Genomic DNA, 20933 nt, shown 5'->3' with positions numbered 1-20933 from the left:
TACCCTGCACTGGGAGTGGTGCACATTCAGGAGTTGGCAACCGTACAATCACCCCAAATGCGCTTTCATTATCTGTAGAGAATCAATATAATGCCGAGAATTGAGGACCCTGTCTGAGACTTGACGAAGGGAAGACTCGAAGACGTAAGATTCACATGGTACACGCACAGGCAAACAAGGGCAAAAGCGGAATTTCAGAGGACTCGAATATGATTGAGAAAAAATGCATATGCAAAATAAAAAACTATGATACACAGGATGGAATGCATTAAATAAGAAGACTGCGAAAATCGAGTGGGCGGGACAGAGACATTCCCGCACTTTCCACGTGCCAGCCGTGATACTCCAGACGGATCTAGGACGGGTTGCTGGGCGGAATTATTGGTTTTGTGCTTAAGTATTGCGGCGCGCGGTGAGGTTATATCGCCCCCCTTGCGTTTAGCGTTCATAGGTCTTAGTGAACAGATTCATGGGCCAGTGTGTCCAAAATTTCCGACGACCGCAACGATGGAGCGGATAATCTAATCATCGTTGTTGAAGGTAGTCTGAAAGGATGCAAGGATTAGTATCCGATGAACACAGGGCGAGCTACGGATGTTTTTAATGCATACCTTCTTGCCGGCGAAGGCTGGTGCGCCACCACGACCTCCACGGAATCCACCACGGGCGCCTCCACGGCCTCCACGGCCACCACGGCCACGGTCGCCGCCGAAGCCACCACGGCCGCCACGGCCACCGCGACCACCGCGGTCGCCCCCGAAGCCGCCACGACCACCACGGCCACCACGGAAACCACCGCCCCCTCCAGCAGCGTTGTCGGGCTTGGGACCAGCTAGAAAAGAAGGGACAGGTTACGAACAGCGGTAGCATGTCAAATTCTAGCGACGAGGGCATACCGTAATCGATCCTGATGCTACGGCCCTCAACGTCAGTGCCGTTCAGGCCCTGGAGAGCGGAGGTAGCAGTGTCGATGTCACCGAACTCAACGTAACCGAAACCCTTGGGGTTACCAGTCTCGCGGTCAGTTGGCAGACGGATGTGGACAACCTCGCCGTAAGCGCTGAAAGTGTCACGAACAACGTCCTCGGTGACGCTGAAGCTCAAGTTTCCGATGAAAAGCGTGGTAGCAGGGGTGGACTTGGGAGCCTCAACGCGGCCGTTACGACCACCGGGCGCAGACTTGTCGGCACGGGGAGTGGAGATGTCGACCTTGATGGCGCGACCGTCGAGCTCGCTGCCGTTCCATTCGCAGGCCTTCTTGGCAGCTTCGGCGGACTTGAACTCGATGTAACCGAAACTAGTGCGTACGATGCCGCGTCAGTACGGACCGGCTAGAAAGTGGAACAAAATAGTGTTCAAACTTACCCCTTGGACTTTCCGGTCTCACGGTCGGTGATGATGCGAACACTGTCGATCTCACCACACTCGGCAAAAGCCTCCTTGATGGAGTCCTCAGTGGAGGCCCAGGCAAGACCGCCGATGAAGACGGTGGTAGACTCGTCAGAGGCTTCTGCCGTTGTAACGGCACCGTTCTCAGTCTTGGCCTTCTTGGCAGCCTGCTGGGTGGCGGGCTCGGCTTCACGCTTCTTAGGCTTCTCCTCGTCCTCATCCTCCTCGGAGGAGGAGTCGTCGCTGCTGGAGTCGTCTTCAGCCTTGACCTTCTTGGCAGGCTTTTCCTCGTCCTCGTCGGAGCTCTCCTCCTCGGAGCTCTCGGCGTCAGCGTCACGCTTACGCTTCTCAGTCTTGACCTCAACCTTCTCCTCCTCTTCGTCGGAAGAGTCGTCGGAAGACTCTTCGTCGGACTCCTCCTTAACGGCGGCGGCCGGGGCGGCCTTCTCCTCTTGGTCGGACGAGTCAGAGTCAGAGTCAGACTCTTCCTTCTTGGCGGCGGCCTTGCCGTTGGTCTTCACTTCCTTGGCCTCTTCCTCATCAGAGGAGCTGTCCGAGTCATCGCTGCTAGACTCTTCCGCCTTTGCGGCAGCCTTGGGGGCAGCTTTGACGTTCTCCTTCTCAGCTTCCGACTCGGAAGACGAGTCATCGCTGGAGGATTCAACAGGCTTGGCAACAACCTTCTTCACCTATTCAGTGCAGACAATGCAACAGTTCAATCGCATGCCCCATTTTTCGCGCAGACAAGGTATGGCACACCTTTTGAAAATACAAGGAAAGTGCACCCTGGGGGCCTTCACAACTCACCTCTTTCTCCTTCTTCACGACCTTTTTGCTTGCCTTGACGGGGGCAGCCGCCGCAGCGACCTTGGCAACCTTGGTGTCCTTCTTAGCCATTGCTATGTTGTGTGATGTGGTAGAGGAGTGTTGAGGGATTGCAGGTTGCGGGACGAGAAGAAAACAAGAGCGAGCCCAGCAGGTTTTTGATGCTTGCCTTTTTCTTCCCTCTGTCCTTTCCTTTCCCTTTTCCCCGTGTTCACTTTTTATTCTTGACGGGTTTTATTTCTTTGTCGATCTCACTTGTCGATCCCCCTTTGTAATGCCACAACTCAACCAAAAAAGATAAATCAGAGACGCATCACGTGCTCGATCGTTTCCTCAAAACGTCACGTGAGCTGTCGTATTGTCATTTTAATCTGGCTGCTTGTCGGCGATGAGCTATATACGCATTCTCCTCGCATAAGCGGACTCACGCGCACCATAGCATAAGGAGGAAGGGGCGTCAGCGAAAACTCCTAGATCCCCTCGATTTCCAAAGTTACCGGGCCTCGCGAGAGCCTGGGCGGAAAGCATCAGCTGAGCAAAAACCCCTGGATTTTGAAGTCACTGGGTCTTGAAAGTCCGTCAGCTGGGTTGAATTCCCCTGGTTTTGATTTCACACGGGCTTTCGAAAGCAGGAGGCAACTTCGAAAGCAGGAGGCAACGAAGCTTCGAAAGCAACGGGTAAAAGATGCTTCCGTCCTCGTTCGCCGTCACTCACAGCCGGGTAGCTGGTCCTCCCGACTTCTTTCCTATTCAGGATGTCTGTTGCGGCTCCCCCGTCCAAGAAGAATGACATGAAACGTTACCCGGCTCACATTATAAAGCCCATGTCTCTTTGCTTTTACCAAACCGGATGAAGGATCGATTACAGGGCTCTATGTCGATCTCGTCTTTCCTCTTCACCCACTATAGGATTCGAGCGTAACCGGTCAAGGACCTCCGACCATCGCATCCCAATTCGACCATCACCCCCGCCGCTCCACCCCGGCCCCGAACGCCCAGCATGTGGCGCTAACCGTGTAGTCTAAAGCCACTTTTGAACAGCCTGCCTGCATGGTGGGAATGCGATGAGGAGGGGAAATCGCGTCAATCCATACCGCTCACAGCAACGCGTTGCTCACCCGAAATGCAACGACATGCAAAAATCTCTCGGGGTATTCGTCAGGTCTCTGCGAGCGAACATAATTTTGCTTTCACGCGTAGGCGATATGGCAGCTATAAACATCCGTAAATACAGTATGTCCATAACCCACGTATGTAATGTAGAACTAAAATCCACGACATTTCCGGAAATGGAACAGGTAATTAAGTACAGAAAGCAAAATCCTAAATACAAGTAGAAGATTCTCTTGCTATAATCTAATTGTCATCGTACTGCTGAGGAAGCTACTTATACGTCTCGGGGTTGGGATCCCTGTCATGCGCGCTCAACGCTGCCTCCGAAAACGTCAATATCCTGGGGGATCGTGAATTTTGTATGTCAGGCCCACAACTGCAAAAGGGAGACGAAAGACCGGCCAACTTACCTCTTCATCCCCATGTTCCACAAGTTTCAATCCGGCCAGGACACCGGCACCATCCCCTGAATGAAACGACTCCATGCTCAAAGCGGGCGTCGGATTCGATATCCCTCCGTCTGTCATCAGACTAGCTGCACTCCCCGTCCGGCTCGTCACAACGCCATCCACAGAGACCCTGATGTCCAGTTCATCGTCACTGTCGGCATCCATGCCCGCGACAGGACGGCCGCGGCTTCGTGACCGCGATCGATGTGAACGGGAGTCCGAGTCAAGATCGACGTCTAGAAGGGAGCTTGTTTCGCCGTTTGTTGCTGGCTTGGGGCGTCGGCGGTCGGTTTGTGATGTGGAGAAGATTTTTGGGTGATGCACGAGCAAATCCTGTGGGATGGGGTGGGCGGGCATGTCGTCAGAAGCGATGACGCACTCGATTTGTCGAGTCCCAGCCGGCACAAAAGCATAGAAATGTATTACCTTCATCAATCGCACTGGATGCTTATCATGCAGAGTGACAGCAGTCGGAGCCTTGAACCAAAGGTCAGTCAGTCGCGGAACCCGAAGCAGACTGGATCAACCCAAACCACACTTACCATTGGTCTCAGTATCGCCGATCCCAAAGAACCCGCAAGATCCAAAATCTTTTGGTCATCCCCGGGAAAAGACAGCATCAACTCATGCAGGAGGCCCGTGAGCTCCTTCGTCGCTTTCCAGTGAATTAAGGGCATGACTCCCAACAGTGATCTCAAGCTGCCCACGCGTCCATGATGTTCCTCTTCATCGGTTTTGGACAGGTACAGCAGCTTTAGCGGATCGTAAATCTCAGGGTGCACAAGGGATTGCGGGAGATGATAGAGATACTGTTTGATCATTGGGATCATGAGCGGGGGCGCCATAGGTTTGTGTAGGTCGGGGAAGGATTGAGGCGGCGGACTTGGTGTTATCCAGAGCGAAAATTCGTCCGCTGGGAGCAACGCTCCCTTCTCTCGACCCTCCTTTACGACGGTTAAGCACTTGCGTAGGAAAGGAGGCAGGCTCTGTGAGCCGGCTGGGGCGTTTTCCTCCAAAGGTACGCCGGTCGTGCTCTGCAGGTCATGGTTAGGTACCTTTCTCCCGCTTCCAGCCAATGCTTTTGCAGCGGACATACCAGACCACTATCGAAGCCCGAATACGCATTCTTGTACACGACCGGCGCGATCCTGATGTTTCCCGTCCTCAGCCTCTCAGTCAAAATATCCACCTCTTTCTGCGGTCTCAGCATCTCCAGATACACCGCCTGATGACCTCCATGCATTCTAAGTCCTTCCACCACAATCTCATGCGACTTATTCACGCGACCCAATGTCTGCTTGACCAACTCAATCCGCCGCAACTCAGCATCTTGCATTGTGTGCATGTACTCCCAGCACTGCAGCTCCAGGCTGGACCGGGTCTCTTCCGTTGCGGTCACAGCCTTGCGGTAAGCAAAGTCCGCACGATCTGCCTCTCTACGCGCTTTACGGTGAATCGGCTCTGTTTCGATTGCGTACCGCTTCCAGACATACGTTTGGGATGGGTTGAGATTTGTGGAAGTGAGGCTGGTCACGGAAATGCGATGCGTCGGGCGGAAGAAGCCTTCATTGATGAGGTGAATCAAGATTTCCGCGGACTCCTTCTCATCGACTCGCAAATATGTCCCTAGGTACTCGGCAATGTCCTTTCCAACGATGACATCTTTAGTCGTTCCCCAGATGGATCTGATATCCTAGAATCTGTCAGGTTATGCTTGCGAAGCGCCGGCTATCCGGTAAACAGAGGAAGTTACCTGTGTTTTCAGGTCCCGCTGCATTCGCGCCAGTAGCGTGTTGAAATCCTCGACGGTGAACAGTCGCGCGCCGACATTTATCATGACATCCATTGCTGGCAACTCGTCCTCGACGTGATCCACTTTGCTCTCTTCTTCATCAGCGACTTTGCATTTCCCCAGGTAATCTGCTTGTAGCGCATCCAGCTCAGATCGCTGCGTCGCCAACTGCTTGGATGCAGCATCGATCTTCTCCTTCCGCACTTCGAAGATCTTTTTACTTTCATCGAGGTAGTGCTGCACGGTTTGCATGGTGTTGGATATCTCCTCTATGACCCGTCTATGCGAGCCGCCCAGATTGGACATCTCCTACTTCATGCCCGTGAGAACATCGTCGTCCCGATGATGAAAACAGCTTGCGTGAAAAATCCCACCTCTTTGGAGTTTTCGAAGATCTGCGACAGAAGTGACTCGTCCTTCCCGAATCCATCCGCTCGGGATTTCGATTTGCTCAAGTCCGCTAGTTTCGTGCAGTATGCTTCTTCAGCGGCCACTCGAAGCTTGAGAAACTGGTTCAGCTCTTCCAGCTCCGCCAAACCCTGTCGAAAAGAAGACTGAGTTACGAATCGAGCAGAGAAAAGCTGTCCGAAGTCTGCATACCATGATATGATGCTCGTGCAGGATTTTGACCCCAGCCGTCGGGTCCGCTACAAAGTGCGTTCATCTTCGGTAAAAGGAGCATCACGAGTCGCTCAGAGGTTATTATGATCTTACCTGGAGTTCCCCAAAACCAATCCTCGAACCGTAGCATGGTGGATAACGAACGCCTTGCTCAACGAAACGGGCGGTGAAAGCAGAGGCAACAAAGGTACACAAGAACAGGCCCCCGTGATTTTCGGTGTTCTGTTGATCTCAAGATGAGGAAACCGGGATCCTTAGGAGTCCGTCCGGTGACTCGTGAGACCATACCGCAGACGCGACAAATGTGACATAAACGGCAGTAGGAACGATGGAAGAACCCAGAAACCGAGGTTTGTCGTCATGTACAGATGGATATGAAAATGCAATAGGAACAATGGGTATTCGAATCATATATACCAAAACTGCCGCGAGGTGACATTTATCTACATATACTGGTGTTCCGCCACATAACTAAAGCCTACAAAATGTTCGAAGGGGTCCGCCTCGGCCCCTGGGTTTGCTTGTCCGATGCCTAGCTCCGCCGGCGAGTCTCCAATCGGCATCGACGTGAAGCATTCGTCGAAGTGCGAGATATCTTCAGGATTCGTGAGAGTCGGCACCAGAGGAGGCTCCACCTCCAGAGCGGCCAATTTCTGCCAATCTACTTTCCTGAAAAACGGGTGCTTTTGCACCATGGCGGCTCCATACATGCCTCCACCCAGACGCTTCGATGGGTTCTTTTGTAGAAGTTTGTTGCAAAGGTCCCGCGCTTGCGGTGTCAAGTACTTTGGCCACACAACCTTCTTCTTCAAAATCCCGTCCATAATTTTCCGGCGATTGTGGCCAGTAAATGGCGGCGATCCGGTCAACATATCGAAAAGCATAACTCCCAGACTCCAGTAATCCACCGCTTTCTCGTATCCTCCTTTCCGATGGTCATCGAGGACTTCGGGAGCCATGAATTCGATCGTCCCGCAGACTGTCTGTGCATCGAGAGCAACTTTTGATAGGCCAAAGTCGGTCAGCAAGACGTGTCCGTTGGCGTTTAACAGCACGTTCTCAGGCTTGAGATCTCGATAGATGATCCCGAGGTCGTGCAAGTGCTCCAATGCCAAGAGCAGCTCGGCGACGTAAAAACACGCCACATCTTCCGCAAACATCCTTTCTTTGGAGAGGTAGGTAAACAACTCGCCTCCCGATGCGTAGCCAAGGATCAGATAAAGCTTTGAGGCGGTTTGGAACGCGTAGTGCAGCGTGACGATGAAGGGATGTCGGACATCTTCCAAAATGCTGCGTTCGTTTCGGGTGTGCTCCGCGTCTTTCCCATGCAGAACAATACTCGCTTTCTTCAAGACCTTCATGGCGTACAATTCGCTCTTGACGTTCGGGGAAACTTTCTTCTTGCGGACCAAAAAGACTTTCCCATACGCCCCTTGACCCACGACGCTGACGAATTCGAAGTCTGCCAACCCCACCTTCTTCGGAATAGGTGCAGCGACGCCAGTGGAACATTCCTCCTCGTTGACATCGAAATTATGAATATCGACGACTTGCGATATGTCTGCAGGTTCCGCGAATGACAGCCGCAACTCTTGCATCCCCTCCCCGACCGCCTCTACACCGTTCGGAGTCTCGCTGTTTCCATCATGCGTCTGATTCGCAGATCCCGTGGACCTAGAGCTAGCTCGCGAAGAGTATTTCAGCTTGGATGGTCCTCTCGCTGGACGTCGAGACGGTTGTAATGTCGGTGTCCCATCATGGTCATCGAAAGTGTCCGAGTTCGATGCCGAGTCACTGCCGGCACTATCGAACACCTCATCCTTGTCGAATGCAAACATGTGATCGTGATCCTCTTCTTCCTCCGTCTCGCCGTCGGATAGCGAATGGACGGCGTCTTTGAGTGTCACCGACTGCGGGGCGTTGTCGAAGACTCGCTTCGTCCACCGTGGGGCCGGCATTGCGGCTACTGAAACTTATGAAGGAGACTTGATTTGGAAGACCAAACATGCGACGAAGGACGTAAGGTCGTTAGGCGTTCCCGGCCTGTGGACAACGTTGGAGCCGGTTTGAATTTCGAACTCAGACGTAATGACGGCGAGGGCGAGAAGACGGCGTCGAGCTAGCAGGCCAAAGAGGGCCAGGAGATCGTGAATTGATTTCCTGGGCGTTGCGAAGTGGAGGTGGCGAGCGGACCGTTCCAATCTGTACAATTCGTGATAGATAGAACAGGCGAGTTGTCGGAGTTTCGTACCGAGCCTTTTCGGACAGCAAGGCTGCGAGGTAGGTTCCCGAGAGCCCTCTCAATAGCCGAACGGCTCCCAAGAGTATTACAATACAGTAAGGTGGACTGGGGAACTCCTCAGATACGGGGCAGATGTTTGTCGGCCATTTTTGCTTGACAAAAAAGGATGACCTGGCTGTTCCAACTTCGTTCACCCCTCGAACTTGGAGGACAAGGACAAAAAACGCGGAGACGCGAACCCCGAAAACGTGCGTGTCATCGTTTTTTTTTTCATCGCGTATCTAGATCGTAGATCCACTTCTTTCGGGACTGCTCATTATACGGGACAAATGCGCTAGACGACCTTGGCGAAAGCCGCTGCTTAGGATTTTAGTCCTAAACCGGTCCGTGATTCTCGCTCTGCACAGCCGAGCCTCTACCCAGAGGAGTGACATCAAACCATCAAGACATAGAGACAGCCTACCACCGCCGCAAACAAAATCGAGAAGATTGAAGCCCAGATGACCAGGTTGGATCCAGCATGCAATGCTTGAAACTCGCCATCTACTATCGAGCATGCGAGAACGACATAAAGGCTCATCGCGTCGGGCAGTCTAGGCCTTCTGCAGTGCACAGTGCCTTCTCTCGCTTGTTGAACGCGTTATTTGAGGGCTGCGTTTACGCGTTCATAAAAAGAAGGGAAAAGGCCTAAACGCAAACAAACAGCGAATGACGTGAGACCATCTTGCTCAGCCGTCCTCTCGTTCCACGGCTTCCCACCCATATTGAACGCTGTCGGCTAACAGGCATACTGTATGCTATTATATCAGCCTTTACACACCCCGTCCCCGTGATATGGGACCGCATATCTGCGTTCAGAGCGGCGAGTGCTGGTTGAAAAGGATGTAGAAAACATCACCCACCGCTTTCATCAGTCTGTCCTCAATATCGAAGAATTCTGAAAGAAATCCCATAGCAAAGGCTGTAAACGGCCATCACCGACGAGGTTTCAATATGCGTCGTGAACCATCCCTAACCAAGGAGTCTGAAACCGAGGTTGATACGAGACTCCTTCTCTTTCGCTCTTTTTTGGCCCGCGTGCTAACCCCGCTTCCTGACCTCCAGCTCAAGCGGTTGAAAGACCTCGCAAGGCTCTCCCCAAGGCCCCTAGAGATTCTTGCACTGGCACCTGAGCTCTTCTACAAGACAGACGAAACTGCCGTGCGCTTGAGATTGAAAGAAACCAGACGTGCGTATAAGAACAAATCTTTGCTGGTGCATCCTGACAGATGCAGTCATCCGTTTGCGACGGAGGTGAGCGTACAAACGCACACTTTTTTTTTCCACGCATTAAGATGCTCGGGAGAAAAGGTGGGATTCACGGACACCGCTTTGATGGCATTGGCAGGCTTTCCGTCTCATCCACCACGCGTACGAGGAGATTGTCCTCCGGGGATGGGTGCTCACAAAGCCCGTCGCTGGGACCAGCAGTGGACCCGGAAGCCCCAGGTTTACGTTCCGAAAACCAGCCAAAACCGCAGAAGAGCTCATGAAAGACATGGAAGATTGGATGCAGAAGAAGCACGAAAGCTACTTTAGAGGCCGGCCCCATCAGGCGCAACCCACTCCGCCCGGTTCCAGAACGAAGGCGAAACGGCCGACGTACGAGGATATGGTGAATGACGTGATGGAACAGGTTGACCAAGATATGGAGGACGATGAAGACGACATTTTCGACCATGCGGATGCAGACCTCGTGGCGTGGATGAGAAAGGTCCATCGAAGAGCTACCAGGGATGGCTCAAGAGGGATATCCGGCACATCCACCCCAAAGCTGAACCGCGCAAATTCAGAACCCACTCCTGGTCTCAAAAGGACCAATGCACAGCACGCCAGTCACTCGAAACTTGGTGGGCGTTCTTTTTCAGTGATGGTCTATGCTTTGGAGTCCCAGAGCCTTATGAATGTCATTGACTTTGGTAGGAAAAGAGGATGAGTCAGAAGATGATGACGATCTCAGTGATGATGAGACGGCATCCAACGGTTCGGGCAGAAACGGGCCGCCGCAACCTTCTCGCAAGCTCTCCAACCACTCGATGGACGAGTTCCTATACGCCAATTTCTGCGAACCTCACAGCTTCGGCCTCGACGATACCTTGTCCAACTTATACCGAGAGAAAGACCCCGACGACCAGCCAAAGCAACAAGACGACCTCGATGACGAGACTGCGGACGACGAGGGTTCCCCAAAGACGTCAGGCCCTCAGACACCTTCCTCATCCTCGTCCGCTTCAAGCCAGCCCACCCCCGACGACGAGGATTTTGTTCCCGATTGGATGCGGAAAATGCACGCCACTGACCGCCAGCGCCGACGCCGCCAGCGGAAGAAGGCTTCGCATTTGGCAGACGAATTTTCGCGAATGAGGACCTCTTCAGGACATTCACAACCAGGTTCGGAGGAGCGTTTGCCTATGGCATGCTAATGCTGGTTGTAGATCTCATTTGAGTGTGGGTTTAGCATAGGGACCGAATTTCCTCCCTGAGAGACGTGCAGTGTAGGAGCGATCCTGCGTACGAGAAATCCGAGATCAACATCAAAATTTTGTCCATAGGTTGTCCGCACAGCAGCGGAAATATTATTCAATGGACCACAAATTACTTGGATCGCAAGGATCCAGGCCTTGCCGGACCTTGTTCATGGGATAAGATAACCCGATGACAAAACTGCCGGCCCATAGGCTATATGATGCCTCTAGGAGGCATAGAACTCAAGGGAGTACGAGTGTGGGGATACGTCATGTAGCAAGGTTGATGCAGATGACGCCTATGGATTCCCCCTGTCCCCCCAGTCTTGCAGTCCTTCGAGAAAATGGTGGTCTGATGCACACAGGAAGTGGGGGCTTGTCTGAATTGCGTGGTGATCCGGCTAGCTTTTCGCGACGGACGGTGGTGTGCTGCGACGGTTGTGGCGGTGTGCTTTGACGGTGGGTTGCGCACAAAGCCCGCGGGTTGATGGACACCGGTGGGATTGGCAGGCCTCTTGCGAGGGCGCGTAGGGCCAGCTGTCTTCTCCGAGACGGAACCCCAAACACCCCTATCCTATCTAAGCGAGCGACATGGTGGACATCGTTTGAGCCAAGACGCGCTGGCTAGGGTTTCGACGTGGCAAAACAAGAAGCGAGGACACGGCAAGATGAGAGGTTGTCCGGATGGACTGCTAACGAGGCCGTGTACAGAAGACTATTCGGTAATTTGCCGGTTAACCCTTTCCATCATATATGGTGGACGGAAGACTTAGTCCTTGGACATCTCCAGATACTCTGGATTGATGGGGCGGGGTGGTGTATGATCCACGTCGTCTCCGTTTTCCTCGGCCGGCTGTATGTTAGGAAGCGGACGGGGGCAAATCGCAGGGGGATGGATGGAGCATGAAGTGTTGGCGGAGCTGGTGTTGCGCAATCTCATGCTGGCGAAGTGCCCTCGATCTGTCGCAAGTTTTCTTGGTGGACAAAGCCCGTCTGCTGCTGGCCCAGATGGTCAACGTAGAAGTTCAACTCGTTGATATCGTATTACGCCGCATCGGTTTGATGAATCTGTTCAAGCTGGTTCCTCCTTTCATCCAGCTGCGCCGTCAATCGCACGATGGTGTCCTCAAATCGCTTCCGCATGATAGGGTTGACCTGAGTTAACAATTTCTGCCGACTGTCCTCGATGCGCAGGTTCAGGTCGTTAATCTCGGCCAGCAGGTTGTCGATTTCTTGCCGTCTGGCTTGATTCTCCGGTGACGCATCCAGCGCCATCCCGTCTTCCTCGTCCTCGTCATTCTCATCCTCTTCATCATTCTCGTCTTCGTCGTCTTCATCGTCACCATCCTCATCTTCATCTTCCTCGCCTTCCTCATCGCCATTCCGTTCGTTTTCCACGTCGTTCTCATTATCTGCATCTTCCCAATCTGCCGCCAGCCCATCGTCGTCAAGGTCCATATCCGCATTCGCGGCATCCGCTTCATTATCTTCGGCGCCCATCTCGGGGTCATCTGAGCCTGCGGCGTCCGGATCCGCATCAAGGTCGCCCTCTTCGTCCTCATCTTGATCCTCGTCCCCGTCTTCTTCAGCAGCGTTTCGGTCTATGCCGTCATCTACCTCGAACAGTACTTGCTCCGCGTTCGAGTCAGCTTCCAGAAGGCGTACGACTTCGCGCTCAACATCCTCGATAGTCTGCAAATACCGGGCCAGTTAGTCTTGTTGGCCTTCAAACCCAACGAGCTATTGTTATGCTCCGAAGGTGGAAGTCAGTCCACGCACCCTTTTCGATATACGTTGTCTGAACCTCCTCTTCCGAACGTTATACAACGGAGCCGATAACCCATGCGGCCACGTATGCTCATCGTGCTGCAACGGCTGAACCGGAGCCGGCTTCACACCATCCGGTTGAGGCGGCCCTTCTACAACAAGCATCTGAGAAATATCCGCCACCTTGTAAAGCTGCTTGTTATCCAACGTCTTGTGGGACTCGATGATACAAGGCAAGTCCATAAGTTTTGCGGAATAGTTCTCGTTCGGTCCTAAACGGAACGTCGCCTGCCGGGGGTCTTGGAAAACGACGGAGACTTCGTCCGAGATCTCACGGGCACGGACGGCCTCGCGCAGCTTCTGGGCTGGCTCGCCCGCGGGCATGCGTAGTATGAAATGCTCCTCATGCGGTGCCTCCTCGTTATCTTGATCGTGGGCGCCAGCACCCCCTTTGAAGGTGATTTTGGGGATAGGTTTCTTCGCCGCGCCTCTTCCCGTGGGCTTGCTGGAACCCCTGCGGGGGCCTTTTAGCTTGACAACGGCGCCAGTCGTTTTGGAGGTGGCCATTGTCGCTTGTTGGACCGGTTGTTGCGGAACACTGTGCGAGCTTCACAATCCCTGCGAATTCCTGGGAGTCGTGCTCTACTGTAGCTGTATGTAGCTTTTCAGGCTTTAGAGGCTTTTTGAGGTCGTTCACCTGAAGCCAGCGCGTTCACCGTTCGGACTTCCGCCTCATTGGGCACTCTATTGTCAACTTCCCACCCTGTCCCGCCCCGCTTCACCATTCACACGGACAGAAGAGACAGTTTACGTTCGTATAAGCGCAGAACGACTGTCGAGAACGGCAGGGGCGTACATATGTTCTCCGTGGCATTGCTGGCTGGTGGCATGTCCTGAAGACCATTGAGCCACCTGGATCTGCAGGCGAGCCTTGTGCATGACATATGAGACCGGCAACGTCAACCAGGACAATCCCCTACATAGCCCAGGTGCAGGACGCCAGGGTGCCCGTACGTAGTACTTCCGGAGAAAGACAGGAACGCGAAACCCTTACGGCGTACCACGTACTGAAGGACGTACCTTCCAAGCCATACTGGAATTGGCGAAGTGAGCCCGTCGCAGACCCTGTTCTTGTTCCGCTCCCGGGCTTTGTTCCTGTTCCCGTCCCTTTACTAGTTCCATCTTTCGTTCCCGTCCCTGTTCCCGGTCCCGTCCCCGTTCCCGTTCCCGTCCCCGAACGCACCTGACATACATACATACTGAATGGCCGTCGAGTAGAAAGATTGTGAGCAATCGACTGGTTCACATATCTGAAATGCGAGCTGTACATGTAGTACCACATGCAGGACCTTGCGTATGCGAGAGGAAAGGACGAGAGGGGCGAAGAATTAATTAGCCCGGCATTGACACTCGCCTCCAGAATCACGGCGCGATGGCGGCCATTAGTTGCCATGTGTAAGACCTAATACCGGGGATGAGAAAGTAATTGAAGAGAGAGGGAAGGCAAAGGGAGAGAGACAGAGAGAGGAGCCTTATGACGGCTCATATATGGCCGGGTATGTTTAGCGTCGTTTTCCTTCGACGACGGAGCTGGAACAGACAATCGTGGGTAGAAAGCGAAGAGGACCGAGCTAGGGAGGGTACGCGTAAGGATTGGGACGCGCCGTCGGAGTTCTAACTTCTCAATGCTTACGATCGCACGGCGGACGACAAACGGTCCCAGGACCAGAGGTACAGTGCTTACCCGGTGCCCACTCTGCTCTCAGCGCTCACATTCGGCAGACGCGGGTCCGTCGCGAGGGCAATACACAACTCCGCCGACGCTTTTCCACAGCTCCTTTCTTGAGCATTCCTTTGGGGAATTACAAAACCACACACACCCAACTGACCTGAGACTTTGTGGGATAATCAAAACAGGTATGAGGAGCAACACTAGCTGGTCTGTTGGACAAAGTAATTACTCACCATGGACTTTTACCAAGCAGAACTCCTGAAAAGCGCTGACCCCCAAACTACGTGCTACTAGCAAACCTTTGGCGCCCCACAAAAGTGGAAGAAGCCCTCCTACGACGTTGACACAAAGGGTATGATGAAGGTGTCCTCCAAAGTTTAGAACCGGGAAGCCCATATTGACTTCGGGAAAGTGTTTTAGAGAGATGCCACAGACCCGAAACCAGTTGCTCCGTGCGGTGGCGGCGGCAAAGGACAGGGAAACCCATGTGCTGTGCGATATATGGAATCAGACATCAGATGAGCCCTGTTCAAGAGCTCTCCGCCGCGGGGATGGCACCAAGGGAGTTGCGAAGCACTTCACTCTCTTGAACGAAGAGATGTGTTCCTGGCTGCGTACTTCCCAACACTTCTGTCTACGGGCCTCTGCAAATGAGCTTGCCGCCACAGTGCAGTTGTACGGGTGCAAGTCCTGCATGAAGAAAGTGAGAGCAGATTGGCGGAGCGGGCTTTCTCCCCCCAGCGGTGACGGCCCTCCTCCCCCCAGCAGTGATGGCACTCCTCCCCCCACCGGCGGGGACACTCCTCCCCCCAGGTCCCCACGCTACACTGCCGGGCCCCCTCCCACAGTGCGCACTCAAAGTAGTTTTGACCCGCTCCCCATCTCAGAAATGCGTCGATACAAGCGCCACCTTGAGCCTGAGTTTGTGTTGGATGCCCCCACCGCCTCAGCTCGCCGATCCCGGACCACATCGGCTGCCAGTGTTATTGAGACGTTGATGCCAAAGCCGGCTGACAATCCTGTGGAGGGAGCATTCTGGGGTGCCGTTGTCGCTGCCGAGGAGGAGACTGCAGATGAAGATGCTGCGGGTGGGGGTGGGGAGGTTGATGCCCAGATCAATGTTCCTGATCCCGCAATGGATGTTGATGCTACTCAGCGTGTGGATCGAAGTTATGAGCAGAAGCTTGGCCTTCTGAACCTCTTCCCGTTCAAGGATCATCACGGGCATCTTCAGCACCCTGTTGGACACATGGAGGAGTTCATCGTCCATATGAACACAAGGTGCGATGGGCTGTTTGACACAAAAATGAAGTTGCTCGGGGGACTCAAACCCAAATGGCAACCAGGAACGATGGATAGAAAGCGTCGCCATGTCTTTGTCTCCATTCTTCTGGATCTCAGCTTCCGTTATAGCCGTGATTGTAACGTCAGAGGAAACGTAGACGATATTGGGCCCTTCTGAGAGGGCTGAGACCAGTGTATTGTAGTGAACAAAAAAGTAAGAAGCTCTTCGCAGCGGCCGCTCGACTGACAGCTTTATATATGGGCTGCCAGTGGGGCTTGCGTGGCTTCAGTGAGGCTTGGCGCCTTATGTAATGTATCACCGAGAGCTCGGGTGGCCAGCCCGGGTCTCGGATCAAGTAGAAGTAAAGAGATATAATATGAAATACAAGTGAAGATGAGATATCCCCGACAGTGATAACTACCTCCAACGCTGGATGTCAGCCCAGCTGGAGATGTCAAATGTTAGCACTGACCAGCAAACAAAGATCGCCCGAGTTGGACTTGCGCTGGTGCCGCAGCATAAGACGGTTCGCGCAGAGAAACTCATTGCAGCCCGCAAAGCTGATGTTGACATGGCTCTGGCCCTTCCAAACTGCTTATCGATGACTTCAACTGGCACCAGCAACAAGGCACCCCAAATGAGCGGGGAAAACGGTCCATCAGCCGAACAACAGCAAATGTGGGGGTTCGCACGTGGGATGTGTCGGCAATGCCTTGGCTGCCACCTGGGCCCTTGCGCCCTAGTTTTCAGGCCACAGGATTTGCGGACCCGCACCACATCCTTGCTCAGTACCGCCGCCTTTGGACAGTCCCATCATACAGTGAAGGGCGTTGTGAGGAGGACGTTCGACTGATGTATGACACCCGACGCCTTCATTGTGTTTCGGCAATTGATAACTTTGTGCCATTGGCCAGTGAGGACAACAGGATGAAAACCGACGTGGACATGGCTCAGCTGTATCGCAAAACAGTTATTCCAAGATTGCGGCCTTACCTCCGTCATTCACCTATGGTTGCCTCTGGAGACTTTTACGTGTGGATGGGGACATTGAAATTTCTTGCTCGCACGTCTTGCGGAGCTGCGGATGAGTTTCTGGACTGGCCTGGGTCGTTCCACATTGCGCTCAACATGCAGGAAGCAGGTTACCACCACTGGTTTCCCCTCCTCAAGACATTATATGAAACGGTATTCCCCGGTCTTCGTTGTCCCCAAGTCAATCTGCGGCCGGTGAATCGGGTCAGCCTCCTGTCACTTGCACTCAAGGCATGGCAGCGTGCCTGTGTGGCGCTTCCAGCCCTTCTGCACAATTACACATGGGGTGTGCATGTTCTGGTCACGTTTTTTGACGAGCACCTGCCGCTGATGCTCAATGGACCTGTCATCATTACCGCCAGCGACTACGACCGCTTTGAGAGCTACCTTGTGCGAAGCCTGCCATTCTTTGTTCAAACTGGGAAAAAAAATTACGTGACAGTCATCCTTTGTCTTCTCGGCCGCATGGGCTTCTACCATGAAAACAATGTGCCGATGTATCAATATATGCAAGCAAACTTCCGATATCTCAGTGAAGAGGGTATCGAACTCTGGCACTCTATCATTCGTCCGCTCATCCACCCGATGATGGAGCATGCCCAGGCAGAGCCACGTGTTTTGCTCAAAGGTGCCCTGCAACCATTGGAAGCAAAAGAAGCAGGGGTGCTGAATCTGCGAAAGGGGAAGGCTCGCACGTCAAATGCCGGTACCACATTGTTTATGTTCCGCAACAATCAAGAGCCGAACATACAGGCAGCGGCTGACAAGCTTATTACCATTTTGGAGGAGGTGCAGATCTACACCATGGCCAATGGTGGCGCCCCAACCTATCACAGCACTGGGAAAACAGGTGGAAAGCGGTCACGCACAACGAAGTTCTTTCGATTTACTGCTGAACCAGATGGACTTGTCCTCGCTGAGTCGGTCATCCCCTTAGCCCAGCGGGCCAGCAATGCACACGGTCAGCTCAAAGTGAAGCTTGACAAACACATCGACATCACGGGTCTTGCCTATCCTTGCCCACCTGGGTCCCACACCGACCCCGTCAGGGAATGCTTTCCAGCGCCGTGCGGTTGCTGCCTTGTGCGGATTGGGGCACCATCTATGGTTCAGAAGCGCAAATGCGGCAATTGCTTTGGCATCATCAAGGCCGTCATTGAAGGTGTTACAGAATACCGCAATGATCTTGTGCAGAAATGGAGTCAGTCTGAGGGCGCAGGAGTTGAAAGCAAAGGGGAGAGTGACAATGACGACCGCTTTTCAGACAATGAGGATGGGGATTAGGTGTATTCCTGTTTTGCCATAGCTGGAAAAAATCGATGCGCTGCACAGCATCAAGCGGAAAAGTGCGGAAAAGTCCGATCTAATGGTTTTTCTATATAACTACTGGAATTTCAAAAAACGCACACTACTCAGCCACTTTCTTTCTTTAGCGTAATCTGGAAACACCAATTGGTAGCTCAGTGGATGCAGATGTAGGACGCAATTTGCCATAGCTGGAAAAAATCAATGCGCTGCACAGCGTCAAGCGGAAAAGTCCAGATCTAAGGGGTTTTCTATATGAACTACTGGAATTTCAAAAAACGCACACTACTCAGCCAGTTTCTTTCTTTAACGTAATCCGAAAACACCAACTGGTAGCCCAGTGGATGCAGATGTAGGACGCAATTTGCCATAGCTGGAAAAAATTGATGCGCTGCACAGCGTCAAGCGGAAAAGTCCGATGTAAGGGGTTTTCTATATGAACTACTGCACGGCTTTCTGCCTTCTGGGCACTACCGTCAGAATCGCGGACCGCGTCTGCCGAATGTGAGCGCTGAGACTCTGCTCCCCTGGGAGAGGGAGGTGGAAGGGGCCAGGTCTTTTCCCTGCTCTGTGGAAGGAGAAAGAGGGATGGGGCAGAGTGGATCGGACATGCACGGCCCACCCCTAACCCCCTGGCACGATTCAATCGTACTGTACTGTACACCTCAGCCGCGAGCACGAGCCTCCTTGTGCACAAATTGTCGTCCAACTCATTTCATTTCTCCCATGCTGCCCATCCAGTCGTCAACGCCTTTAGAAGACATCTCCTTCGCAATGTCCTATGAACCGAGACTTCCCTAGCTTCAGGCCCCATATGCCTTGTCCAGCCGACTTGGTTTGAAAAGTCAACGTGCAAGTATACGGCGCAAAAACGAAGGCGCGGTCATCTTGGGCGATCTACACCCGCCCCAAGTCGCACCGTCCCATATGGGATTGGACAGATACAAATACCTTCTGACAGCATGTCTATAGCAGAACCTCCTCTGCCAAGCCTTCAGATATGTGACGAACGACGGAAGAAGTTGCTCCTGTTGGAAAGACGGACGGTGTGGTTAGAGTCGCGGGTCCGGAAGCTTGCCGCGGGACGGGTGGATTTCAGCAACAATATGGGACCCAAAGGAAGTGGAACGTGCGAGCAGAGGAAGCGACGGAGGCCGTTGTCAATGATCGTATTATCGTCGTCGACGCCGAGAGAAAAGGATGAAAACCCCACCATGCCATCATCGGAGATCGAAGCAGCCGGGTTGCAACCGAGGACTGCGCGCCTACGCTCAAAATCGACTTCCAGTCTGCCTGTATGGACGTCCGCTCATTCTGGCAGCATCATCAATCATAAGACGGACGGAAAAGAGCTCGCTGTAGATTGGTCATTTGACAGATCCCGGTGCGATTCGGGAGCTTCGCTGACCCCAGAACCACCACAACGCAAACTTGAGCCAACATCAACCACACTACTCTCCCAACGGCTGCCTACGCGTGTGACGAGCTTCAGAAGCCGCTTACCAGTTCCTAGCAGATTATTGAAAGTTTCAGCGTCGGCAAAGCGCAGCGAGGAGCCAATACGAAGAGATGATGGCAACCATGAGCAGCCTGCTCTCCTCCGGTCGCTCTCCCACTCGTCATCGAATTCCAGTCCTATAATTAGATCCGACGCGGGACACGAATTTGAGATTCGATTGAAAGAGACGAGCCCTCCAGGTACCAAGGATGACGATCTGGATTACGCTTTGAGCGAGTTCCGCGACATGATGGCGATGGAACCCCCTACTCCGTACGGCTCCGAAGCCAGCGAAGAAACGATCATACCCGTCAGTCTCGAAACGGACAGTGACTTTCTAACGAACCACGACACAATGCGCTCTCAATGGGCTTACGCACCCGCAACAGCGCGCCATGCTCCCAACTCCTACTTCCCGCATCCCGACCCAATATTAGATGATACGTCATGGGAGTCCACCGAACTATCCTCCGATTACGAAAACAGGCCGATTGTTCGATACATTGTCGCCCCGATTCAACCAGATCTGTCCAGGGAGGCCATGTACATGACTCCGCAGACGTCTATGCCTACGATCGAAGTCGATATGTACGGAAACCGCTCGTCTTCGTTTGAAAATGATCCCGATTCGGAGTTTTCGATGGATGGAGGTGGGAAGAGTGCTACGGGATCTCCGACCGGTGCGGATGGATTGGGTATGGTTACGAACGTGCACGTCACGAATGATGAGTCTTTCCGGAAGACGCGATCTGAGCTACATATGGCTGCCATTCAGTATATGCTCAAAGACAGAAAGGTAGATCCGTATTGTTGATCGCTTGAATCTGAAAGCGAACCTAACGGACGCGATTTGTAGGACTCCACCCTTCTCTGTCCTCCCTTGCGTAGCAACAAGCATACTCAGGAAGCCAGCTTGGAATGGGACGAGTCGTCCGAAATCACCGTCGTATCCTGGAAATCCGAAGCCGATGGCGATGAGCACGAACAAGAGTGTGATATCGTCGAAGTCGCAGAAGTTGAGGAAGATCAAGACGAAGAGCAGGCCATCGACGGCTGCTACGAGCCATCGGACTACGAATCCGCCTTGGCGGACTTTATGCCGCACACACTAGACACCATCAGCGAAAGCAGCTTTGAGGACGGGGAGGGCATCGAGATGCCCGATAGGGATGGGGAGGTCGCGTTTGGAGTCTCTTTTAGTAGCAGTGAAGGCACGCTGAATTCACTCAGTGGAACGTTGCGATGGCAAGCGGCCACTCGCATGCTTTATCCGGCGTCATCGGATTTGCTGTGAGAACCGGAGGACCTGAGTGTGGATTCGGAAGGGGATTTGTATCATTCGGCGCTGGAGGACCTAGAATTGTAGGCGCAGGCCGTGG

General features: G+C 53.3%; 7 protein-coding genes across 7 annotated transcripts; 3 read left to right on the top strand and 4 right to left on the bottom strand.

Annotated features, from left to right (window-relative positions):
* Positions 1-116: 116 nt before the first annotated feature.
* On the bottom strand, positions 117-2372 carry EV422DRAFT_516871 (uncharacterized protein). The gene is made up of 4 exons (XM_053069413.1): positions 2197-2372; positions 1366-2078; positions 612-1297; positions 117-545 (listed from the first exon to the last, which is right to left on the bottom strand). The coding sequence occupies exons 1-4, from the start codon at positions 2284-2286 to the stop codon at positions 526-528; spliced, it is 1509 nt and encodes a 502-aa protein (XP_052928657.1). The 5' UTR covers positions 2287-2372; the 3' UTR covers positions 117-525.
* A 1287-nt stretch (positions 2373-3659) lies between these two features.
* Positions 3660-6319, bottom strand: EV422DRAFT_492556 (uncharacterized protein; the record flags this gene model as incomplete). The annotated part of the gene is made up of 8 exons (XM_053067611.1): positions 3660-4109; positions 4203-4253; positions 4319-4810; positions 4873-5469; positions 5530-5877; positions 5943-6107; positions 6169-6215; positions 6283-6319. The coding sequence occupies 8 exons, from the start codon at positions 6317-6319 to the stop codon at positions 3660-3662; spliced, it is 2187 nt and encodes a 728-aa protein (XP_052928656.1).
* Positions 6320-6632: 313 nt separating this feature from the next.
* Positions 6633-7787, bottom strand: EV422DRAFT_492546 (kinase-like domain-containing protein; the record flags this gene model as incomplete). The annotated part of the gene is made up of 1 exon (XM_053067608.1): positions 6633-7787. One exon carries the CDS (start codon positions 7785-7787, stop codon positions 6633-6635), a length of 1155 nt encoding a protein of 384 aa, XP_052928655.1.
* Positions 7788-9424: 1637 nt separating this feature from the next.
* On the top strand, positions 9425-10893 carry EV422DRAFT_564309 (uncharacterized protein; the record flags this gene model as incomplete). The annotated part of the gene is made up of 4 exons (XM_053072184.1): positions 9425-9466; positions 9536-9724; positions 9819-10320; positions 10394-10893. The coding sequence occupies 4 exons, from the start codon at positions 9425-9427 to the stop codon at positions 10891-10893; spliced, it is 1233 nt and encodes a 410-aa protein (XP_052928654.1).
* A 792-nt stretch (positions 10894-11685) lies between these two features.
* EV422DRAFT_238881 (TAFII55 protein conserved region-domain-containing protein) lies at positions 11686-13417 on the bottom strand. Its single transcript, XM_053065635.1, has 2 exons — positions 12715-13417; positions 11686-12627 (listed from the first exon to the last, which is right to left on the bottom strand). Exons 1-2 carry the CDS (start codon positions 13267-13269, stop codon positions 11980-11982), a joined length of 1203 nt encoding a protein of 400 aa, XP_052928653.1. The 5' UTR covers positions 13270-13417; the 3' UTR covers positions 11686-11979.
* A 1311-nt stretch (positions 13418-14728) lies between these two features.
* EV422DRAFT_516852 (uncharacterized protein) lies at positions 14729-15941 on the top strand. Its single transcript, XM_053069412.1, has 2 exons — positions 14729-14786; positions 14855-15941. The coding sequence occupies exon 2, from the start codon at positions 14859-14861 to the stop codon at positions 15894-15896; it is 1038 nt and encodes a 345-aa protein (XP_052928652.1). The 5' UTR covers positions 14729-14786; positions 14855-14858; the 3' UTR covers positions 15897-15941.
* Positions 15942-18938: 2997 nt separating this feature from the next.
* On the top strand, positions 18939-20896 carry EV422DRAFT_238822 (uncharacterized protein). Its single transcript, XM_053065634.1, has 2 exons — positions 18939-20350; positions 20411-20896. The coding sequence occupies exons 1-2, from the start codon at positions 19019-19021 to the stop codon at positions 20846-20848; spliced, it is 1770 nt and encodes a 589-aa protein (XP_052928651.1). The 5' UTR covers positions 18939-19018; the 3' UTR covers positions 20849-20896.
* The last annotated feature ends 37 nt before the right edge of the window (positions 20897-20933 follow it).

Source organism: Fimicolochytrium jonesii, assembly GCF_025526975.1.
Source record: "Fimicolochytrium jonesii strain JEL569 chromosome Unknown EV422scaffold_3, whole genome shotgun sequence".
Classification (NCBI taxonomy): domain Eukaryota; kingdom Fungi; phylum Chytridiomycota; class Chytridiomycetes; order Spizellomycetales; family Powellomycetaceae; genus Fimicolochytrium; species Fimicolochytrium jonesii.
Note: the sequence above shows the minus strand (reverse complement) of the source record. Positions and strands in the feature narration are given on the sequence as shown.